The sequence below is a fragment of the Hyla sarda genome, chromosome 3 (genome assembly GCF_029499605.1).
Source record: "Hyla sarda isolate aHylSar1 chromosome 3, aHylSar1.hap1, whole genome shotgun sequence".
Lineage (NCBI taxonomy): Eukaryota > Metazoa > Chordata > Amphibia > Anura > Hylidae > Hyla > Hyla sarda.
The window spans coordinates 430,445,206-430,468,297 of NC_079191.1; the positions used below are offsets into that span (position 1 = coordinate 430,445,206).

The window sequence follows — 23,092 nt, forward strand, 5'->3', positions numbered from 1 at the left end:
TACAGTTCCCGTATCAGGTTTTTTTTTATGGAAAACGGTTTCCTCAAAACCGGACTAAACTGTATCAAAACGTGTGTACAAATTATAATCCGTATACGGTCAAAAAAACATATACGGTTTGAAAAATGATGTCCGGTTGTATCCGTTTTTTTAAAGAAAAAAAATGATACGTTTTTAACTTTTCACTCCATTATAAATAAAGTTTCACTTGTTTGATTGCAATTCCAATTTAAAAAAAAACTGTGCTAAGTCAAAAACTGTACGGTGTAAACCGGATGGAATCGTACGCACATACGGTTCCCATTGACACCCATGTTAAAAAGACGTATACGGTTTAATACGGTTTTTCACCTTGACCAAAAACCGTGCTAGGCCACGGTTTTGGGTACGGAAATAAAAAAACTGACAAAACTGTACAAGACGCAAAACGGATGCATCGTTAGACATACGGTTTTCGATGGAGTGTCAATGCGTACGGTTTTCAATATGGTTCCATACGGTTTTCACATTGAAAATGTATACGGGTACTGTATTGCAAAAACGTGATGTGAATGCCGCCTTATTGATATGGGCGGTGGTTGGATCTGCGCGGTCTCCATGACGACGCAGTGTTCTTTTTTTTTTCTGTCAAGTTTTTTATGTTGTCATGGAGATTATATGGATAAACACCGTCCACATGACTGTCTATTCCGTAGGGGCAGACTTTGATATGGATGGTGGTTGCACCCACACGGTCGCAATGACAACGCAGTCTTTTGATTCCTTGTTGTCATGGAGACTGTGTGGTTTACTGTGTGGTTTGCCTTTGGCTGTCTAAGCATGCTGGGAATTGTAGCTTTGCAACAGCTGGAGGCACTCTGTTTGGTTGCTGTGGGCAACTCAGCAACAACTCAGCCCACACCAGTGTTTCCCAATCAGATCACTGCTTTCATTTTTGAAAAAAGGCCTGTGGAAGATGAAAGAAGCGATCTGATTGGTTGCTATGGGCAACTGGGCAACTTTTCCTCTGGACAGGTTTTAATAAATCTCCCCCTGTATTTTTAAGCATCCCTATCCTCATCGATATCTATTCCTTATGTGTGAACATTAATGTGGATGGTGATAAGAATCCGCCTTGTCTCCATGACAACGCGCCACCTGACAGAAATCAGAAGGAGGCATGTTGTCTTTAGAACCTATCAGTAGTGCAGCCTCAGGCTTTTTGGCCTGTATCTACTAGTGATGGTATCTCAGTCTAAGGATTTTATGCTGTGGATCCGCTGGTGAAGGCCCCGCTCTATGCTGTCTTTACATGTGACTGCTCGTAGCGGCAATACGCCGCGACGAGCAGACACACTGCAGCGATGTGCGCGGCGTACTCGCACATCGCGGCCGCTCTCCCTGCTCTGAGCTAGGCAGAGAACTCCCGCGATGTGCGAGTATACTGCGACTCGCACATCGCAGTGTGTCTGCTCGTAGCGGCGTATTGCTGCTACGAGCAGGCACATGTAAAGACAGCATAGAGCGGGCCTTCACCAGCGTATCCGCAGCTTAGGGTACGTTCATACGAGTAGATTTTCCGCCAGTATTTCCCTGCGGATCCGCCGCTGAAGGACCTCTATATGCTGCCTTAACATGTGCCTGCTCGGAGCGGCAATACGCCGCTACGAGCAGACACACTGCGATGTGTGAAAAGCCAGTATACCCGCACATCGCAGAAGCTCTCGGCCTGGCTTATTGAGCAGGGGGAGCGGCCGCGATTTGTGCGAGTACACCGCGCATGCGCAGCTACTCACTTCAGTGTGTCTCTACGTAGCGGCGTATTGCCACTCCGAACAGGCACATGTAAAGGCACCATACAGAGGTCCTTCAGCGGAAAATATGCTGTAAATCCGAATCTGAATGTACCCTAAAGCAGTGTTTCAGAAACAGGGTGCCTCAAGCCTTAGCAAAACTACAACTCCCAGCATGCTAAGCAGCTGGTATCATGGTCTGGGCAGTGGATGGGAGACCAACAGCAATGCTCAGAGCAGTGTTTCCTAACCAGGGTCACTCCGGCTGTTGCAAAACTACAACTCCCAGCATGCCCGGACAGCCTTTGGCTGTCCGGGCATGCTGGGAGTTGTAGTTTTGCAACTGCTGGAGGCACCCTGGTTGGGAAACACTGGTCTAAAGACTGGTTTTCATTCATAATGCACACTATAAGACTCAGTAGTATACATGGGGGGGCACAGGGATGGTCCGATGAGTTTCGATTTCACCTTAAGTCCTAAGAGCGTCGTGTGGGTCAGTGCTTATAGCATCAGACAGGTTTGTATAGATGGTCAAAGGACCAGAAGGGTTGTCATGGGAACACGGGCAAATTGACGTGTTCCCCCATTGCTTCGTAATAATTCACCGTACAACATGGCTTTAAAGAATAACGTTAGCGACATCTCCCACCCTCCCAATGTTCCCACAGGGCCCCTTTAACTTTTGTAGTAATGAGTCCACAAAATGGCTGCTGTTGCCATGGAGATGCCAGATGTCGTTTTATCCCTTGGGCTCTAGTGCTGGTGATATGGCTTCCCGACCGCGTCTCTTCATTCGCTGTTCGCTGTATAATGCGGCTGTCAGACCCCCCCCCCCCCCCCTTCCATGATGGGTGGGGAGGACACGGCTTCATTCATTGCGTTCATGGAAGTGAATGAACCTGCTCAGTCCCATTCATAGTCAGCCATGCTCTGCAGCATCTGTTGACGTCACCCCAGCACGCTCAGCCCGAGCCTCCCCCCCTCCTCCTCATAAGATACTCAGGAGATTTCCCACGATGGCCGTCCAGCGTCTTACGTCGCCTGGGAGCCGGTCCTGTAAATAGATATCGATGATATCTTGACCGTCCGCAAACAAACGAACGTTTATGTGTTTACTGAGTGCGGCCGCCCCTGGGGAATAGCCCCGATGGAATGTTCCCGCGTTTCATCCACTTTTGTGCGTCCGTCCTCGAGAAATTCTCGGGATGTTTATCTTTCTGATTAATAGAAAAATGAAGGAAAAATTTGGTCTGAACATAATCTTGGTTTATACTTAATCATTGAGGTTTTATTTTTATTTTATTTATAGTCCATGGTAACAATTCATGGAATGTAGCTAAAAATTGTCTGTTCTCCTCTGGACACAAACATTACTTATCCTGTACTGATCCTGAGTTATATCCTGTATTATACTCCAGAGCTGTACTCACTATTCTGCTGGTGAGGTCACTGTGTACATACATTACATTACTTATCCTGTACTGATCTATCCTGTATTATACTTCAGAGCTGTACTCACTATTCTGCTGGTGAGGTCACTGTGTACATACATTACATTACTTATCCTGTACTGATCCTGAGTTATATCCTGTATTATACTCCAGAGCTGTACTCACTATTCTGCTGGTGAGGTCACTGTGTACATACATTACATTACTTATCCTGTACTGATCCTGAGTTATATCCTGTATTATACTCCAGAGCTGTACTCACTATTCTGCTGGTGAGGTCACTGTGTACATACATTACATTACTTATCCTGTACTGATCCTGAGTTATATCCTGTATTATACTCCAGACCTGTACTCACTATTCTGCTGGTGGGGTCACTGTGTACATACATTACATTACTTATCCTGTACTGATCCTGAGTTATATCCTGTATTATACTCCAGAGCTGTACTCATTATTCTGCTGGTGAGGTCACTGTGTACATACATTACATTACTTATCCTGTACTGATCCTGAGTTATATCCTGTATTATACTCCAGAGCTGCACTCACTATTCTGCTGGTGAGGTCACTGTGTACATACATTACATTACTTATCCTGTACTGATCTTGAGTTATAGCCTTTATTATCCTCCAGAGCTGTACTCACTATTCTGCTGGTGTGGTCACTGTGTACATACATTACATTACTTATCCTGTACTGATCCTGAGTTATATCCTGTATTATACTCCAGAGCTGTATTCACTATTCTGCTGGTGGGGTCACTGTGTACATACATTACTTATCCTGTACTGATCCTGAGTTATATCCTGTATTATACTCCAGAGCTGTACTCACTATTCTGCTGGTGAGGTCACTGTGTACATACATTACTTATCCTGTACTGATCCTGAGTTATATCCTGTATTATACTTCAGAGCTGTACTCACTATTCTGCTGGTGAGGTCACTGTGTACATACATTACATTACTTATCCTGTACTGATCCTGAGTTATATCCTGTATTATACTCCAGAGCTGTACTCACTATTCTGCTGGTGAGGTCACTGTGTATATACATTACATTACTTATCCTGTACTGATCCTGAGTTATATCCTGTATTATACTCCAGAGCTGTACTCACTATTCTGCAGGTGAGGTCACTGTGTATATACATTACAGTACTTATCCTGTACTGATCCTGAGTTATATCCTGTATTATACTCCAGAGCTGTACTCACTATTCTGCTGGTGAGGTCACTGTGTACATACATTACATTACTTATCCTGTACTGATCCTGAGTTATATCCTGTATTATACTCCAGAGCTGTACTCACTATTCTGCTGGTGAGGTCACTGTGTACATACATTACATTACTTACCCTGTACTGATCCTGAGTTATATCCTGTATTATACTCCAGAGCTGTACTCACTATTCTGCTGGTGAGGTCACTGTGTACATACATTACATTACTTATCCTGTACTGATCCTGAGTTATATCCTGTATTATACTCCAGAGCTGTACTCCCTATTCTGCTGGTGAGATCACTGTGTACATACATTACATTACTTATCCTGTACTGATCCGGAGTTATATCCTGTGTTAGTGTTGTCATGTATGTGCACATAACATACGTGTTATATCTGTGTATATATTGTGGAGTGATATCTGGGGTGGGCACTCCACTGTCTCGGTTGCGTCCTCGGAGAACACTGGGTTCTACCACAATCCGCACTTCCCTTATTGTTATTAGTGAGTCACTTCTAGAAAATGTTGCTGCTTATGTGGAATATGTGATTTATTTTATGTGCAGGTTCGCTGGTGGGAGAAATCCCCCAGAAATTTAACCCTTTGCTTCATGGTTAAAGGGGGTCTCCGCTTTGGACAATCCCCTTTTTCTTTGAAAAGTTGCCTGGTGTCAGGCTTATTACAGGTCGTCTGTCCCAACAGTAAGTAGTGATCTGTATGGGAAGTTTTCAGTTACCCTGCAGCGCCACCACAGGAGAAATTAAGTATTATGCTGTAAAAACAGTGGACCGTGGGAATCCATTAGGGACCAGTGTGTCTCCAGCTGTTGCGAAACTACAACTCCCAGCATGCCCGGACAGCTAAAGGCTGTCCGGGCATGCTGGAAGGTGTAGTTTTGCAACAGCTGGAGGCACACTGGTTGGGAAACACTGTTCTACAGAGATACTTATTAGCTTGTTTCTTAAACCAAACACCCCCTTATATGTTCTGAATGCATCAATGTCTTGGAAGATTTAGGAAGTTCCCTTAAAGGGGTACTCCGGTGGAAAAACAATTTTTAAAATTTTTTTTTTTTTTTAATCAACTGGTGCCAGAAAGTTAAACATATTTGTAAATTACTTCTATTAAAAAATCTTAATCCTTCCTGTATTTATTAGCTGCTGAATACTACAGAGGAAATTCTTTTCTTTTTGGAATGCTCTCTGATGACATCACGAGCACAGTTCTCTCTGCTGACGTTATTATAATATTAATAATAATAATAATAATAATAAGTCTTTATTTATTGTTGTCCTGCAATGCTAACCACTGAGCCACCATGCTGCCCTTAGCATACATCTGCTATGCATGGTTCCTAAAATGGACAGAGATGTCAGCAGAGAGCACTGTGCTCGTGATGTCATCAGTGTTCCAAAAAGAAAGGAATTTCCTCTGTAGCATTCAGCAGCTAATAAGTACTGGAAGGATTAAGATTTTTTAATAGAAGTAATTTACAAATATCCTAGACCACTAGAGGAGGAGAGAGCACACCGTGCAGCTGAACATGCAGTTATACGATACCGCTGGTATACACTGGCAGCCTCCGGACCCGTTAAATAACAGAGCAGCACCTGCGGGGTGCACACACTAGATAAAGTATCCAATAGTACAATAAAAAAAGAGGTAGCGTGCACTCACCACGGGTAAACGGCTGCAGGCCCAAGGTCCGGGATCACCGAGGCATAGACGAAGACGGTAAGGGGCGCTCAGAGGCTACGCCGGCTGTTTCGGACGTAGGAACGTCCTTCTTCCGGCCTCAACGTTCACGTCATAGCGTTGCCCTTTTATGGAAGTCCGTGAGTAACGGGAGTAACCATAGAAACATGTAAACTATGGGTAAACGTATGGATCAAAAAGGAAGGTCCGGAAAAGCGAAAGGGAAAAGAAGAAATAGGCTTCCATTGTCAGGTAATAGAAAAGAGGGCTATTGATGTGAACTATACATTAATAGTATGAACTATAATAAAAGTATAGATTCCAGAAACAGCGAATAGCCAGACCCAAGAAGTGGACAGAATGATAAGTAAATGGTGATTGAACAAATGACACTAAAGAAGGTAGGAAAAAAATGTGTATGATAAAATATCTAAATATGACAAGGTGCAGATAAAGATTAGTGTTATTAACTTAAGAAGGGAGACATGTCAAGCCGCTCATTCAGCCCAGCCGGGCCCTGAGCGTTACATCTGAGAATATAACGTGCTTCACATTGGAGAAGAATATTTTCTCTATCACCTCCTTGTTTAAGGACCGGAATTTTTTCAATTCCACCAAAACGTAAAACGTCTGCATCGTTGTTGTGCATTTCGTGCAGGTGTTTCGCTAAACGTGGAGGACCTGTTCCTTTAGAGAGCGTGTATTTATGTTCGCGAAACCTAGCACAGAGTTGTCTCTTGGTTTTTCCTATATAATATCTGTTACAAGGGCAGATTATGTAATAGACGACAAAAGTGGTTTTACATGTGATTAGTTGTCTAACAGAAATAGAATAGCCACCGAGGATGAGATGTTTGGCTCCTGTGTTGAATTTGCAAAATTTGCAGGATCCGCAGCGATGATTGCCTACTGGGGAAAAGTTCTGTAACCAGGATTCTTTAAGGGGTGAAGTATGTTGCTTGAGTTTCTCACCAATGGTTTGATTCTTCCGGTAGGTAATTAACGGACATAGAGCTGTGACTTGTCTCAAGTCTTCATCAGTAGACAATATATGCCAATGGCGTTTGATGGTGGAGTTTATAACATCGTTCATTTGAGTATTCTTAAATGAAAAAGTAAATCTACGTACTGTATCTTGATTCGTGTTTTTCTTAAATTTTTTGTACTGTATCAAATCGTTTCTGTTCATTTCTTCAACTTTATTGAACGCTGTCTGGATGATATTAACAGGGTATCCGCGAGCCAACAAACGTTTTTTTAGATCTTCTGCTTGCGCTAAATAAGAATCATGTTCACTATTTAGCCTTTTTAGACGCAAGAATTGACTAAAAGGAATAGCACGCTTAGTGTGTGCAGGGTGTGAACTCTTAAAGGACCATTAGGTTTTATTCCTGCAAGTGGCCTTAATGATGAGGAAATATCACATATTAGAATGCTAGCTAAACTAGCAGACCCGCAGACAGAAGACATTGATATAAGAGCACCAACCCTCGGCTATTCCAGGTTTAATAGCGGACGTCAATCTACCTTTAACCCTTCAGTTCCTCCTGGATCACCTTTAGATTTATTCACACAATCTGTCACACAGGATCTGAAATGCCTTATTTACCCAGCTCCACTTAAAAATTTGACTAGAGAAGAACATAAGATGCTCACTTGGCTCTCTCAACAGAGAGACTTAAAAGTAACAAAAGCCGATAAGGGTGGCTCGATCGTCGTAATGTCATCATCTCAATACGAAGGAGAAGCTAAGCGACAGCTGTCAGATCGCACTACTTATGAAAAAGTGTCAACAGATCCAACAAGAAGGGTCATGGATACGCTTCGATCTTTTCTCCGTCGTGCCGTTGAAATGGGAGTCTTAAATCACTCTACTGCAGAACGGTTGATACCCGTCGCACCTAAGAAACCTAAATGGTATATTTTGCCGAAGATTCATAAGTCGCGGACCGACCCCCCCGGACGACCTATCGTCGCGGGGATCGGTTCCGCGACTGAGTATCTGTCAAAATATATAGAGTGGTTATTACGGCCCCTTCTCCCCTCCATTCCTTCATATTTAAAGGATTCCGGTGACGTTCTTCAATATTTACATACAGTCACCTGGACTGACCACTATCAGCTTGCTAGTATAGACGTTGAGAGCCTGTACACTCGCATCCCTATCGGTGCGGGTGTGCAGGCTGTCAGGTTCTTCCTCAGTCAAGCAGGAAAGTCTCCTACTTTCATCAATTTCATATCTGAAGCATTAACCATTATTCTAGAGAATAATTATTTCCAATATGAGAACCAATGGTTCCGCCAAAGGACAGGAACTGCAATGGGTACATCGGTCTCTTGTACTTTCGCGAATATTTTTCTTGCAGTATTCGAACATAAATATATATTCTCTACTAATAACATCTATGTTAGCAACATTAAAGGATACAAGCGCTATATAGACGACGTGCTACTCCTATGGGAAGGATCCGAGGACCACTTTAATAGCTTTGTTAGCTATCTTAACACTAACACAATGAATATGCGGTTTACATCCGTCTTCTGTCAAAATCATCTTGACTATCTTGATATCAGGATCATCAAAACACCTCAAGGCCTGCACACAGAAGGCTATAGAAAAGCAATAGCCCGTAACAGTCTACTTCATTTTAAGAGTTCACACCCTGCACACACTAAGCGTGCTATTCCTTTTAGTCAATTCTTGCGTCTAAAAAGGCTAAATAGTGAACATGATTCTTATTTAGCGCAAGCAGAAGATCTAAAAAAACGTTTGTTGGCTCGCGGATACCCTGTTAATATCATCCAGACAGCGTTCAATAAAGTTGAAGAAATGAACAGAAACGATTTGATACAGTACAAAAAATTTAAGAAAAACACGAATCAAGATACAGTACATAGATTTACTTTTTCATTTAAGAATACTCAAATGAACGATGTTATAAACTCCACCATCAAACGCCATTGGCATATATTGTCTACTGATGAAGACTTGAGACAAGTCACAGCTCTATGTCCGTTAATTACCTACCGGAAGAATCAAACCATTGGTGAGAAACTCAAGCAACATACTTCACCCCTTAAAGAATCCTGGTTACAGAACTTTTCCCCAGTAGGCAATCATCGCTGCGGATCCTGCAAATTTTGCAAATTCAACACAGGAGCCAAACATCTCATCCTCGGTGGCTATTCTATTTCTGTTAGACAACTAATCACATGTAAAACCACTTTTGTCGTCTATTACATAATCTGCCCTTGTAACAGATATTATATAGGAAAAACTAAGAGACAACTCTGTGCTAGGTTTCGCGAACATAAATACACGCTCTCTAAAGGAACAGGTCCTCCACGTTTAGCGAAACACCTGCACGAAATGCACAACAACGATGCAGACGTTTTACGTTTTGGTGGAATTGAAAAAATTCCGGTCCTTAAACAAGGAGGTGATAGAGAAAATATTCTTCTCCAATGTGAAGCACGTTATATTCTCAGATGTAACGCTCAGGGCCCGGCTGGGCTGAATGAGCGGCTTGACATGTCTCCCTTCTTAAGTTAATAACACTAATCTTTATGTGCACCTTGTCATATTTAGATATTTTATCATACACATTTTTTTCCTACCTTCTTTAGTGTCATTTGTTCAATCACCATTTACTTATCATTCTGTCCACTTCTTGGGTCTGGCTATTCGCTGTTTCTGGAATCTATACTTTTATTATAGTTCATACTATTAATGTATAGTTCACATCAATAGCCCTCTTTTCTATTACCTGACAATGGAAGCCTATTTCTTCTTTTCCCTTTCGCTTTTCCGAACCTTCCTTTTTGATCCATACGTTTACCCATAGTTTACATGTTTCTATGGTTACTCCCGTTACTCACGGACTTCCATAAAAGGGCAACGCTATGACGTGAACGTAGAGGCCGGAAGAAGGACGTTCCTACGTCCGAAACAGCCGGCGTAGCCTCTGAGCGCCCCTTACCGTCTTCGTCTATGCCTCGGTGATCCCGGACCTTGGGCCTGCAGCCGTTTACCCGTGGTGAGTGCACGCTACCTCTTTTTTTATTGTACTAATTTACAAATATGTTTAACTTTCTGGCACCAGTTGATTTAAAAAAGAAAAAAAAATGTTTTTCCACCGGAGTACCCCTTTAAATAGGAAACCCCACATGCAGCACCACGTATCAACCCCTCACCTGCTCAGTTCCCTATTATAAATTTGGATCATTGAATAAAATAATTTAAAAAAAATTATTATTCCAAATTAAGAACAAGAAAAACCTTTTCTCCAGAAATGTGTGAAGTATAAAATTAACTTTTCTATCTTTCTAAAATGCCTTTTCAGTATCTCCGCTTGCCGGTATTGAATGCGCATATTTCTCTCGTCCAGTCTAAAACCTCTATAGACCTTCTACGTACAGATGAGGGTTTGTTACAATTGTTTCCGGTCTTAACAATCCTCTGTAAACTGAAGAGATAAGTCGTCACGCTGATACATTGTATCGACTGGAAAGCGATTTGTTTTATATGTCGGTATATTGTAGCGGTTATATTGTTTACAATAACGTCTTTTGTTTATTTATTTAACTAATTAATTTTATTTATGTATGTATTATTTATTCTTTAATTTATTTACCTCTATTTATGAATTTATTTTATTTTATTTTTTTCTTTTGCAGCCAAACCGTTTACCGAGAAAGTGAAGCAGTTGCGGCTACATAAGGAAGACTTCGAAATTCTGAAAGTCATTGGAAGAGGCGCTTTTGGGGAGGTGAGGAACGCTGTGAAATGGCATAGAGAACAGTAAAATTACGACTCCCAGTATGTTCATAAAGCCTGTGACTGTCTGGCGGTAGCAAAACTACAACTCCCCTCATGCCCTGACAAGAGGCCCCCCCCCCCTTCCCCAATCATGTCTTTATAGGAACTATATTTGTTACACTCAGCGATTGTGACCTCTGGATCCGGTTACAGTTCTCAGGCTCATTAAGATTTCTTTACTCCGGAGCGCAAATCCTTGCCATCATGTGATCTGCACTTGTGTTTAACCACGTAGCTGCCGGCAGTGGCAGGGAAGGTCGAGGGGCCAGGGTATTGGGTATTTTATATCCTGGAGCCAAGAAGTACAAGCTTTACCTGTCTACATCACATACAGACCTGTCCTGGTCACTGCTTTCTACCTTGTCCTGAAATTCTCTGTGCTGCTGTTGACTCTGCTTCTCTTACTACTCCTTCTATTACAGTGTTGTATTCAGCATCATTAAAGGGGTTCTCCGGTGCTTAGACATCTTTTCCCCTATCCAAAGGATAGGGGATAAGATGCCTGATTGCGGGAATCCTGCCGCTGGGGACCCCTGGGATCTTGCACGCGGCACCCCGTTTGTAATCAGTCCCCGGAGCGTGTTCGCTCCGGGACTGATTACCGGTGACCACAGGGCGGGCGGCGTGTGACATTACGCCCCCGGCCCTGTGCGACGTCACGTTCCGCCCCTCAATGCAAGCCTACGGAGGGGGCGTGATAGCTGGTAATCAGCTCCGGGGACTGATTACAAACGGGGTGCCGCGTGCAAGATCCCAGGGGTCCCCAGCTGCGGGACTCCCTTTGGATAGGGGATAAGATGTCTAAGCACCGGAGAACCCCTTTAAATACTCTCTCCCCCCCCCCCCCCCCTCATCAGATAAGCTAAGCAACAAAATGACTCTGCCCTGGTCACCTACAGTGTTGTCCTCACTATCTTCATATAAGCAAACTCCTTTCTTAAAATACTCTGTGCTGCTGTGGACATTGCTTCGCCTACTATGTATCTCTGTCTATGACCTACCGTTTTTCTCCATTTACCACCTCACACCATGACTCTTCCCTGGTCACATGTAGTGTTGTCTTCAGGGGCATTGCTAGGGGGAGGGCTAATGGGGCTGCAGCCCCAGATCTCAGGTCCATAGCCTTGGGTCTCTGGCTACTGCATTTTTTTTTTTTTTAATTGCCACCGCTGCTTTAAGACATTGGTTGCTTCTTGGAAGTGACATGATGCTCGTGGTCAGCCCTGCAGTTCTCCCGCCCTCCACGCATAGGTCTCAAAAGATTTCAGCATTTAGACTCTGCACGAAGGGCAGGAGAACAGCATCTCCTCACGGCAGACAGACTTTACTCACTGCAGCGCACATTTACAGCACGTTTTCCTAAGGGGTCAAAAAAGAAAAAAAATGCATGATATTCCCCCTTTTTTTGCTAACCAGACAAGTAGAGAAAAAATATATATAACCCACCTGCCCAATAAAAAAAAATTGTCACCTTTTCCTACAATTTTTTTTTTTTAAATATAATAAAAAAAAAAAACACTATATATCTGGTATTGCTGCATGCGTAAATGTACATTTTTTTAAAAATATGTTTATTATCCCACGGAGTAAGCACTGAAAAATTCCCAATTCCAAAACTAATGAGGATTTATGATCACATGAACCATTGCTCTTAGAGGTATTCCCAAAATTTTAAATGATCCCTTACCCACATGATAGGGGATAGCTAGGGAATCGGTGAGGTCTGTCTGCTGGGAAATCCACCGATCACCAGAATGGGGGAGTAATGTCCCTGATAATCCTTCAAGCATTCTCTTAGGGGTGTGTCTGAGGGCGTTGCTAGGGTGTGTTTGATGGCGTGGTTAGGATGTGTCTGAGGGCGTGGTTAGGATGTGTCTGAGGGCATGGTTAGGATGTGTCTGAGGGCGTGGTTAGGATGTGTCTGAGGGCGTGGTTAGGATGTGTCTGAGGGCGTGGTTAGGATGTGTCTGAGGGCGTGGTTAGAATGTGTCTGAGGGCGTGGTTAGAATGTGTCTGAGGGCGTGGTTAGAATGTGTCTGAGGGCGTGGTTAGAATGTGTCTGAGGGCGTGGTTTGGATGTGTCTGAGGGCGTGGTTTGGATGTGTCTGAGGGCGTGGTTTGGATGTGTCTGAGGGCGTGGTTTGGATGTGTCTGAGGGCGTGGTTTGGATGTGTCTGAGGGCGTGGTTTGGATGTGTCTGAGGGCGTGGTTTGGATGTGTCTGAGGGCGTGGTTTGGATGTGTCTGAGGGCGTGGTTTGGATGTGTCTGAGGGCGTGGTTAGGATGTGTCTGAGGGCGTGGTTAGGATGTGTCTGAGGGCGTGGTTAGGATGTGTCTGAGGGCGTGGTTAGGATGTGTCTGAGGGCGTGGTTAGGATGTGTCTGAGGGCGTGGTTAGGATGTGTCTGAGGGCGTGGTTAGGATGTGTCTGAGGGCGTGGTTAGGATGTGTCTGAGGGCGTGGTTAGGATGTGTCTGAGGGCGTGGTTTGGATGTGTCTGAGGGCGTGGTTTGGATGTGTCTGAGGGCGTGGTTTGGATGTGTCTGAGGGCGTGGTTTGGATGTGTCTGAGGGCGTGGTTAGGATGTGTCTGAGGGCGTGGTTAGGATGTGTCTGAGGGCGTGGTTAGGATGTGTCTGAGGGTGTGGTTAGGGCGTGTCTGAGGGCGTGGTTAGGGCGTGTCTGGTGGCGTGGTTAGGGTGTGTCCGAGGGCATGGTTAGGGCGTGTCTGAGGGTGTGGTTAGGGCGTGTCTGAGGGTGTGGTTAGGGTGTGTCTGAGGGTGTGGTTAGGGTGTGTCTGAGGGTGTGGTTAGGGCGTGTCTGAGGGCGTGGTTAGGGCGTGTCTGGTGGCGTGGTTAGGGTGTGTCCGAGGGCATGGTTAGGGCGTGTCTGAGGGTGTGGTTAGGGCGTGTCTGAGGGTGTGGTTAGGGTGTGTCTGAGGGTGTGGTTAGGGTGTGTCTGAGGGTGTGGTTAGGGTGTGTCCGAGGGCATGGTTAGGGTGTGTCTGAGGGTGTGGTTAAGGTGTGTCTGAGATAGGAAAAATCACGTCACTCTCGGAGTGAAAAAGTGTCCCCAAGTAGGATTCCCAATCCTTTTTATAGTAAAAAATGAAGACTTGGTACACTGTTTTATGGTGAACACATCGTGATTTTTATTTTAAAGCAATCCACAATGGTGACGTTTCAGTCCAACTCAGGACCTTCCTCAAACCGGATTGCTGCGGAGGATAAGGGAACGTTGAGAAGCGGCTTGCAGCCGTGAGGCAGGTATATAAAAATGCAACCTAGGGTGCGTCTGAGGGCGTGGTTAGGGTGCGTCTGAGGGCGTGGTTAGGGTGCGTCTGAGGGCGTGATTAGGGTGCGTCTGAGGGCGTGGTTAGGGGCTTGGCTGGGCTATGGGCTCTAGCCCTGGGTCTTTTGGAGACCTAGCATCACCCCTGGTTGTCCTCACTATCATCATATAAGCAAACTCCTTTCCTAAAATACCCTGTGCTGCTGTGGACATTGCTTTACCTACTATGTAGCTGGGAGTCTATAAACTATTTGTCTCCATTCCCCTCCTCACATCATGACTCTGCCCCGGTCACCTACAGGGTTGTCCTTACTATCATTATATGCTCCCCCATTAGACAAGCACGCTCCTCTGCTGAAATACTCTGTGCAGCTGTGGATAACCCCTTCTACTGTATAACACACAGACTATGACCTCCCATTAATCTCTGTTCCCCTTCTATTATGTCCCTGTCCTCACTAATATCATCATTGGAGGGGAACAGGTCACTGCTTTCTACTCTTCTCCTAAAATACTCTGTGCTGCTTGGCACCCAGCTCTTTCCACTCTGTCTGTGATCCCCCACTTATCTCTGTCTGGGATCTCCCACTTATCTCTGTCTGTGATCTCCCACTTATCTCTGTCTGTGATCTCCCACTTATCTCTGTCTGTGATCTCCCCCTTATCTCTGTCTGGGATCTCCCACTTACCTCTGTCTGTGATCTCTCACTTATCTCTGTCTGGGATCTCCCACTTATCTCTGTCTGTGATCTCCCCCTTATCTCTGTCTGTGATCTCTCACTTATCTCTGTCTGTGATCTCCCCCTTATCTCTGTCTGTGATCTCCCCCTTATCTCTGTCTGGGATCTCCCACTTATCTCTGTCTGTGATCTCCCACTTATCTCTGTCTGGGATCTCCCACTTATCTCTGTCTGGGATCTCCCACTTACCTCTGTCTGTGATCTCCCACTTACCTCTGTCTGGGATCTCCCACTTATCTCTGTCTGGGATCTCCACTTATCTCTGTCTGGGATCTCCCACTTATCTCTGTCTGTGATCTCCCCCTTATTTCTGTCTGTGATCTCCCCCTTATTTCTGTCTGTGATCTCCCACTTATCTCTGTCTGTGATCTCCCACTTATCTCTGTCTGTGATCTCCCCCTTATCTCTGTCTGGGATCTCCCCCTAATCTCTGTCTGGGATCTCCCACTTATCTCTGTCTGGGATCTCCCACTTATCTCTGTCTGGGATCTCCCCCTTATCTCTGTCTGGGATCTCCCACTTATCTCTGTCTGGGATCTCCCACTTATCTCTGTCTGGGATCTCCCACTTATCTCTGTCTGTGATCTCCCCCTTATCTCTGTCTGGGATCTCCCACTTATCTCTGTCTGGGATCTCCCACTTATCTCTGTCTGGGATCTCCCACTTATCTCTGTCTGGGATCTCCCCACTTATCTCTGTCTGTGATCTCCCACTTATCTTTACTCCCCTCTTCCTAACATCATTACTCACTGATATCATCACTTAGAGACAGGTCACTGCTCTCCACTCCTCTCCTGAAATACTCTGTGCTGCACGGAGGATGGTATTCCTTACATAATATAACACTCACCAGTAGTCTGTATTCCCCTCCTCCGATTACCATGTCTCTTCCCCTACCATCACATACAGCTCTGTCCTCACTTACATAATTTTAAATGGGCACTATCATTAAAAAATTTTTGCTATTGCACTCCTTATGGACATAAAAAATGTTTTTCTATGTTTTATTTGTTTAAAAAGGCTGCCACTAGGTGTCTCCCTAGTTAATCTCACACTGAACTGCTCTGGGCTGTGTGTAGCAGAGTGAGGGAGGAAGTTCTCCCCTGTATGGCTTCAGATGATGTCACGCCTGCTGGGGAACGCCCCCTTCCCAGTCTGTGAATCTGACTGAGACTGAGCAGAAAATACAGAGCAATATCAAGGTAGAAAACTAAAAAATAATAAAATAAAGGCAGGGGGTGGTTTATCATGATGGGGGCCGTGACCTGGGAGGATTATAACATGTAACAAGATCATGACAGGTCCTCTTTAAGGCATTGATCTTCTGAAATACTTTGTGCTGCTGTGAATATGAGGCCAACTGTGGAAAATGTCACAAAGCTGCGACAACAGTGTTCCATCTGATTTATTTTCTATGTATTAAAGCGATATCAGCCATTCCCACACACAGGCTGGTAGTAACTGATTAACCCCTCAGTGTATAGATAGCTGTGCTCCTCCCTGGTCGGGAAGCAGTTAACGTACGGTATATCTATATTCAGAAGTTATTATTATGTTAAAGTGACGTTTTTGCGGCCCGTCTTCCCCGGTTGCAGCTTTTACTACATCTGCTGGTGGGAGCCACATCCAGATGGTGGATGATGAGTGATGCTGTAGTCACTTCCGCGCCCGCTCGGCTCTGCTCAGTCATCCCTGTTCCCTGAGTTTCTCTGTATTGTGTCTGCAGAGGATACATGACCCTCATTCACTCAGGGTTAAAGTTACAGAGAAGAAGGATGCTTGGTCATTAAACGATCGTAGGGGTGGACGTCTCTCCTTGTGTGTACATTTGGCATTATACCCAGTCCACAACAAAATTCACTAGTTCATATGCTGCTACTATCCTCCAGCTATAAGACCAAAGACCATTCCAATGCTCACATCTAGAGTCCAAGATATATCCAATGGGAAGAATAAAAAGAATGGAGCACTCACCCGGTCCTGGCGAACTATAAACTCCATCGGAAACTGGCCGGAAACAGAGGGGTGGGGGAATGGGTTGGGCGACGGTCCATATTGCGCAATCAGCGCTTCGTCAGGCTCCTTAGGGGCCTGATGAAGTGCTGATTGCGCGATATGGACCGTCGGCAACTGGGCGGAAACAGAGGGGTGGGCGAGTGGGTTTGGCGACGGTCCATATCGCGCAATCATCACTTCGTCAGGCCCCAGAGGGCCCTTAGGAAGTGCTGATTGCGCGATATGGACCATCGGAAACCGGATGAAAACAGAGGGGTGGGGGAATGGGTTGGGCGATGGTCCGTATTGCGCAATCAGCGCTTTGTCAGGCCCCTGAAGGGCCTGACTAAGCGCTGATTGCGCGATATGGACCATCGGAAACTGGACGGAAACAGGGGTGGGGGAATGTGTTGGGCGATGGTCCTTATCGCGCAATCAGCGCTTTGTCAGGCCCCTGAGGGGCCTGACGAAGCTTTGATTGCGCGATATGGACCGTCGGAAACTGGACAAAAACAGAGGGGTAGGGGAGTGGGTTGGACGACGGTCCGTATCTCGCGGTCAGCGCTTTGTCTTGCCCCTGAGGGTCCTGAGGAAGTGCTGATTACGCGATATGGACGGTGGGGGAATGGGTTGGGCGACTGTCTGTATCGCGCAATCATCGCTTCGTCTGGCCACTGAGGGGGCCTGAGAAAGTGCTGATTGCGCGATACGGAATGTCGGAAACTGGACAGAAACAAAGGGGTGTGGGAGTGGGTTGGGCGACGGTCCGTATCGCACAATCAGCGTTTCGTCAGATTCCTGCTTGTTCTGCCCTCACTTCCTGTTTTTGGACTCCTCATAGAGATATACAGACAATAGCTGCAGAGACAGCATTTTTTCACCCAAAAATATACACAATTTTTAACCAATGTATATTACAAATATTCATATAATGGTATTATCTACATTTATATAAAAAGTTTTTGTTGACAACAGGTACACTTTAAAATAAATCAATGAATCAATTGTGAACATCCGTCACCCTTAGACTTCATTGTTAAAATTTTAACGTCCGTTATTCCACCATTATTTTTGACGGGACAAAAATTGGTGCATGCACAGTCTTTTGTGCCTTCAGGAAGGGTCCTGATGTGACTAGTGGGATTGAGATATTCGGGAGGTCATAGACTGTAGCACTGCAGAGCACTCAGCAGCACAGAGTATTTCAGGAGTGGATCATGCGGATTTCAGTGACCTATCCCTTTAATATAGGGCAGTGGTCTGCAAACTGTGGCCCTCCAGATGTTGCAAAACTACAACCCCCAGCATGCCCGAACAGCCGTTGGCTGTCCGGGCATGCTGGGGGTTGTAGTTTTGCAACATCTGGAGGGCCACAGTTTGGAGACCACTCATATAGGAGAAAAATAATCCTCTCCTGACTCGTAGTAAAGTGTCATATCAGGTTTTTGATTAAAAAAAAAACTGATTCCTCAAATCCGGACTAAACTGCATCAAAACGTGTGAACAAATTTTAACCCGTATACGGTTTGAAAAATTAAGATCCTTCTGCATCCGTTTTTTCTGATTTTTTTTTTAGAAGTTTTTAACCTTTTCATTCCATTATGAATAAAGTTTCACTTGTTTGATTGAAATTCCAAGAAAAAAAAAGTTAAAAAAACCGTATGGTGAAAACCGAATGGAACCGTACGCACATAAGGTTCTGTACGGTCCCCATTGTCTCCCATGTTAAAATAAAAAAGTATACGTTTCAATACGGTTTTTCACCCGGACCAAAAACCGCGGTAGGCTGCGGTTTTGGTTACGGGGGAAAAAAACTGACAAAACTGTACAAGACTCAAAACGGACAGAACCTGATGCATCTTTTGGCGTACGGTTTACAATGGAGAGTCAATGCATACGGTTTTCTATACGGTTCCGTGCGGTTTTCACATTGAAGACGTATACGGGAACTGTATCGCTTAAACGTGGTGTGAACGCAGCCTGGTTAACCCTATAGCTGCAGGAAAGTCCGGATGTGGGCTCTACAAAGCTGACATATGTGTCTGGCAGCGTCCCCAAGACCCTCGCCATTATTATTTTGTTTTAACATTCGTGGTCCGGTCGTCTACATTCGCTTATTACATTTGCTATAAAAAAGAGAAAAAAAATAAAAAATAAAATCCTGGAACATTTCAGACGTGAGCGAGACCTTTTAATAATGGAAAATTCTTTCGGCGACCCACTTCCTCCTACTAAAAATATATTACCGGGAAGAGCGCGGCGCCCCTGGAATGTGGTGACCTATAATGTTACCGCCATGTTGTCACCTATGGATCACAGCGCAGGCAAGGAGAGGATTTTAACAACCGGAAATTTTAAAGGGGGAAAAAACAGAGACCCACAAGATTATCCGAAGATTTTTAGCCGTCGGCGACTTTTATGGGACTGCGGAAGATAAATGGATTATCCAGTTTGGTTTTACTTTGTAAAGGGGAATTGTGCATTTTTATTCCCAGACCGAAATGACCTGAGCTGTTTGGAAAATCTTTTGTTATGGTTTCCACCCTGTGACCCCGTATTTTATATAACTGCTATATATCCTGACCCCATAGAGATAGCAGCAGCAGTATACAGATAGAGCTGGAGGGGAGGTATATAACTACTCTATATCCTGCTCCAATAAAAAATAGCAGCAGTATACAGATACAGCTGGTGGGGAGGTGTATAACTACTATATATCCTGATCCCAGAGAGATATCAGCAGTATACAGATAGAGCTGGAGGGGAGGTGTATTACTACTATATATCCTGATCCAAATGAGATAGCAGCAGCAGTATACAGATAGAGCTAGAGGGGAGGTAAATTACTTCTATATATGCTTATCCTATAGAAAAAGCAGTAGTATACAGATAGAGCTGGAGGGGAGGTGTATAACTACTATATATCCTGATCCCATAGAGAGAGCGCGCAAGAGGGGAGGTAAACTACTTCTATATATGGCTATCCTATAGAGAAAGCAGCAGTCTACAGATAAAGCTGGAGGGGAGGTGTATAACTACTATATATCCCGATCCCATAGAGATAGCAGCAGTATACAGATAGAGTTGGAGGGGACGTGTATTACTACTAAATATCCTAATCCCATAGAGCTAGCAGCAGTATACAGAACTGGGAGGGGAGGTGTATAAGAATTGTATATCCTAATCTCATAGAGATAGCAGCAGTATACAGATAGAGCTGGAGGGGAGGTGTATAATGACTATGTATCCTGTTCCCAAAGAGATGGCAGCCGCAGTATACAGATCTGGAAGGGAGGGGTCTGGGAGCTGCTAGGATGGCTTTGATAGGTCATGATGTCATCCCTTACTTAGCAGAAAGTCAGCTGACCAATGACTGACTACTTCCTCTAGCACATTAAACACTGTGATTTTCTTTGGGTTAGTTTAGGGATCACATGACCCAGTTACAGTGGTCTGCACAGAGACTCATGCTGTTTCTGCTTTACCCTCAGCTATTACTCTCTGTTATCTGACATTTTGGTATAGACAGTATCCACCACTGACTTCTCGTCTTCTTTCTCGCAGGTTGCCGTGGTGAAATTAAAAAATACGGATAAGGTGTTCGCCATGAAGATTCTGAATAAATGGGAAATGCTGAAAAGAGCAGAGGTGAGAGGGGCCCCCGGGGTCTGGTTTGGTGTAAAGTTTCTCATACTGGGATCATGTAGGGTCCCGGCTGTTCCCCCACGATCAGACACCTATCCACCATTGCAGTGTGTCCCAAACAAAAAGAAAACAAAAATACCCAGTCTGGAGCAATTCCCCCCCCCTATATATATATATATATATATATATATATATATATATATATATATATATATATACATTATTCATTTTTATTATTACATTTTTTTATCATTTTTTTCTATATATATATATATATATATATATATATATATATATATATATACACATTATGAATTTTTATTACATTTTTTCTATAATTTTTTTTCTATATAATATATATACACATTATTAAGATCCTGGAGAGGATTGAAACGTCGCTGCTGTTTTCACTATCTTGATGGAATAAACTTCACTTTTTTGTATTATGGAGTGCTGCACTGAAATGCATTTTATATATATATATATATATATATATATATATATATATATATATAAACTTTAGGTTCCTCTGTTATTCCTCTTGGTAATGTATGAATAAATTAATACTTGGGTGCTACTTGGGAGGAACAGGAACACCCTGTCGTTAATTCGTACATTTCCAGGAGGAATAACTGAGGAACAGTCCCAGCACAGATGTCTAAGAAAAGATGGTCTAGAATTATTATCTTATTTGGAATACAAGTAAAACAGACAGGAGACTCCATGGTGACCTATGGAAGGCGATGCGGATCGTTTGAATAATTTTTACGTTGCGACACAGCAGGAAATGACCTCTGATTATTCTAAATTTTACATGATTTTCTGCAATTTAGAGGTCAGGACTGAGTTAAATTGAAAAATTGCATATTCTCTTGAACACGCGAGTCTGCATTAGCATAGAGCAGTGTTTCCCAACCAGTGTGCCTCCTGCTGTTGCAGAACTACAACTCCCAGCATGCTAAGCAGGATGGGAGACCAAGAGCAATGCTCAGAGAAGTGTTTCCCAACCACTGTGCCTCCTGCTGTTGCAAAACTACAACTCCCAGCATGCCCGGACAGCCGAAGGCTGTCCGGGCATGCTGGGAGTTGTAGTTTTGCAACAGCTGGAGGCACAGTGGTTGGGAAACACTGCCTTGGGGGGATTGTAATCCGCTTTTCTTCTACCATAGTGATACACAGGTAGGAATACATTACATGGGATGTTGCACTAAGGTTGATCAGCTCAGGCTGTCAGGGCATGCTGGGAGTCTTGCAACAGCTGGAGGGCCACAGGTTGTTAGGACCTAATGTTTTACAACAGCTTAAAGGGGTACTCCGCTGCTCAGCGTTTGGAAAAAACTGTTCCGAACGCTGGAGCCGGGAGCTCTTGACGTCATAGCCCCGCCCCCTCATGACGTGACACCCCGCCCCCTCAGTGCAAGTCTATGGGAGGGGGCTTGACAGCTGTCACGCCCCCTCTCATAGATTTGCATTGAGGGGGCGGGTGTGTGATGTCATGAGGGGGCGGGGCTATGATGTCACGAGCTCCCGGCTCCAGCGTTCGGAACAGTTAGTACCCCTTTAAGAGCGACAGTGTGTTAGGGCATGATAGGAGTTGTAGTTTTACATGAGCTGAAGAGACAAGGGTTGGCAGTGCATGCTGGGAGTTGTAGTTCTGTAAAAGCTGGAGAGCGACAGGTTAGTAGGGCATGCTGGGAGCTGTACCTTTGCAACAGCTGAAGAGCTGCAAGTTGTCGAGGCGCCATGAGGGGGCGGAGCTATGACGTCACGAGCTCTCGGCTGCGGCTCCTGCGTTCGGAACAGTTTGTTCCAAACGCTGAGCAGCGGAGTACCCCTTTAACTCCACAGACCCTTCTGTTCCAGGCTGTTGACCCCTCTGTGGCAGAGGAGGTGGGTCAAACTCAGTTTTTTTTGGAGGTGGACAGACTGGATACAGAAAGGCACAGGGAACGTAACGCAAAGAAGTTCTTTGCGAAATGGCCGAACCTTTCTATTAGCTCATGTCACCAAATCTGAACTAGAAGCCATAGTGTTGTCTTTCCGTCACACTGAATGGTACCACATAGCGGCTTTGAGTAATACCCTGGGTCCCCTCCGCCTTCCGACAGCTATGGAGTAGAGTTCTTTCTCACATTTAAAGGGGTATTCCAGGAAAAAGCTTTTTTTCTTATATCAACTGGCCCCAGAAAGTTAAACAGATTTGTAAATTATTTCTATTAAAAATCTTAATCCTGTCAATAATTATCAGCTGCTGAAGTTGAGTTGTTGTTTTCTGTCTGGCAACAGTGCTCTCTGCTGACACCTCTGCTTGTCTCGGGAACTGCACAGAGTTGAAGAGGTTTGCTATGGGGATTTGCTTCTAAACTGTGCAGTTCCCGAGACAGGTGTCATCAGAGAGCACAGAAAAAGAACAACTCAACTTCAGCAGCTCATAAGTACTGAAAGGATTAAGA

General features: G+C 44.5%; 1 protein-coding gene across 9 annotated transcripts in view; it reads left to right on the top strand.

Annotated features, from left to right (window-relative positions):
* The window catches only part of CDC42BPA (CDC42 binding protein kinase alpha), a 239,612-nt gene that overhangs the window by 63,089 nt on the left and 153,431 nt on the right, over positions 1-23,092 (top strand). For all 9 annotated transcript variants that reach the window (XM_056568475.1, XM_056568481.1, XM_056568476.1 and 6 more), the window contains exons 2-3: positions 10,829-10,920; positions 20,559-20,642. In XM_056568475.1, the coding sequence (XP_056424450.1) occupies positions 10,829-10,920; positions 20,559-20,642 (176 nt within the window). The remainder of the gene's footprint in view (positions 1-10,828; positions 10,921-20,558; positions 20,643-23,092) is intronic.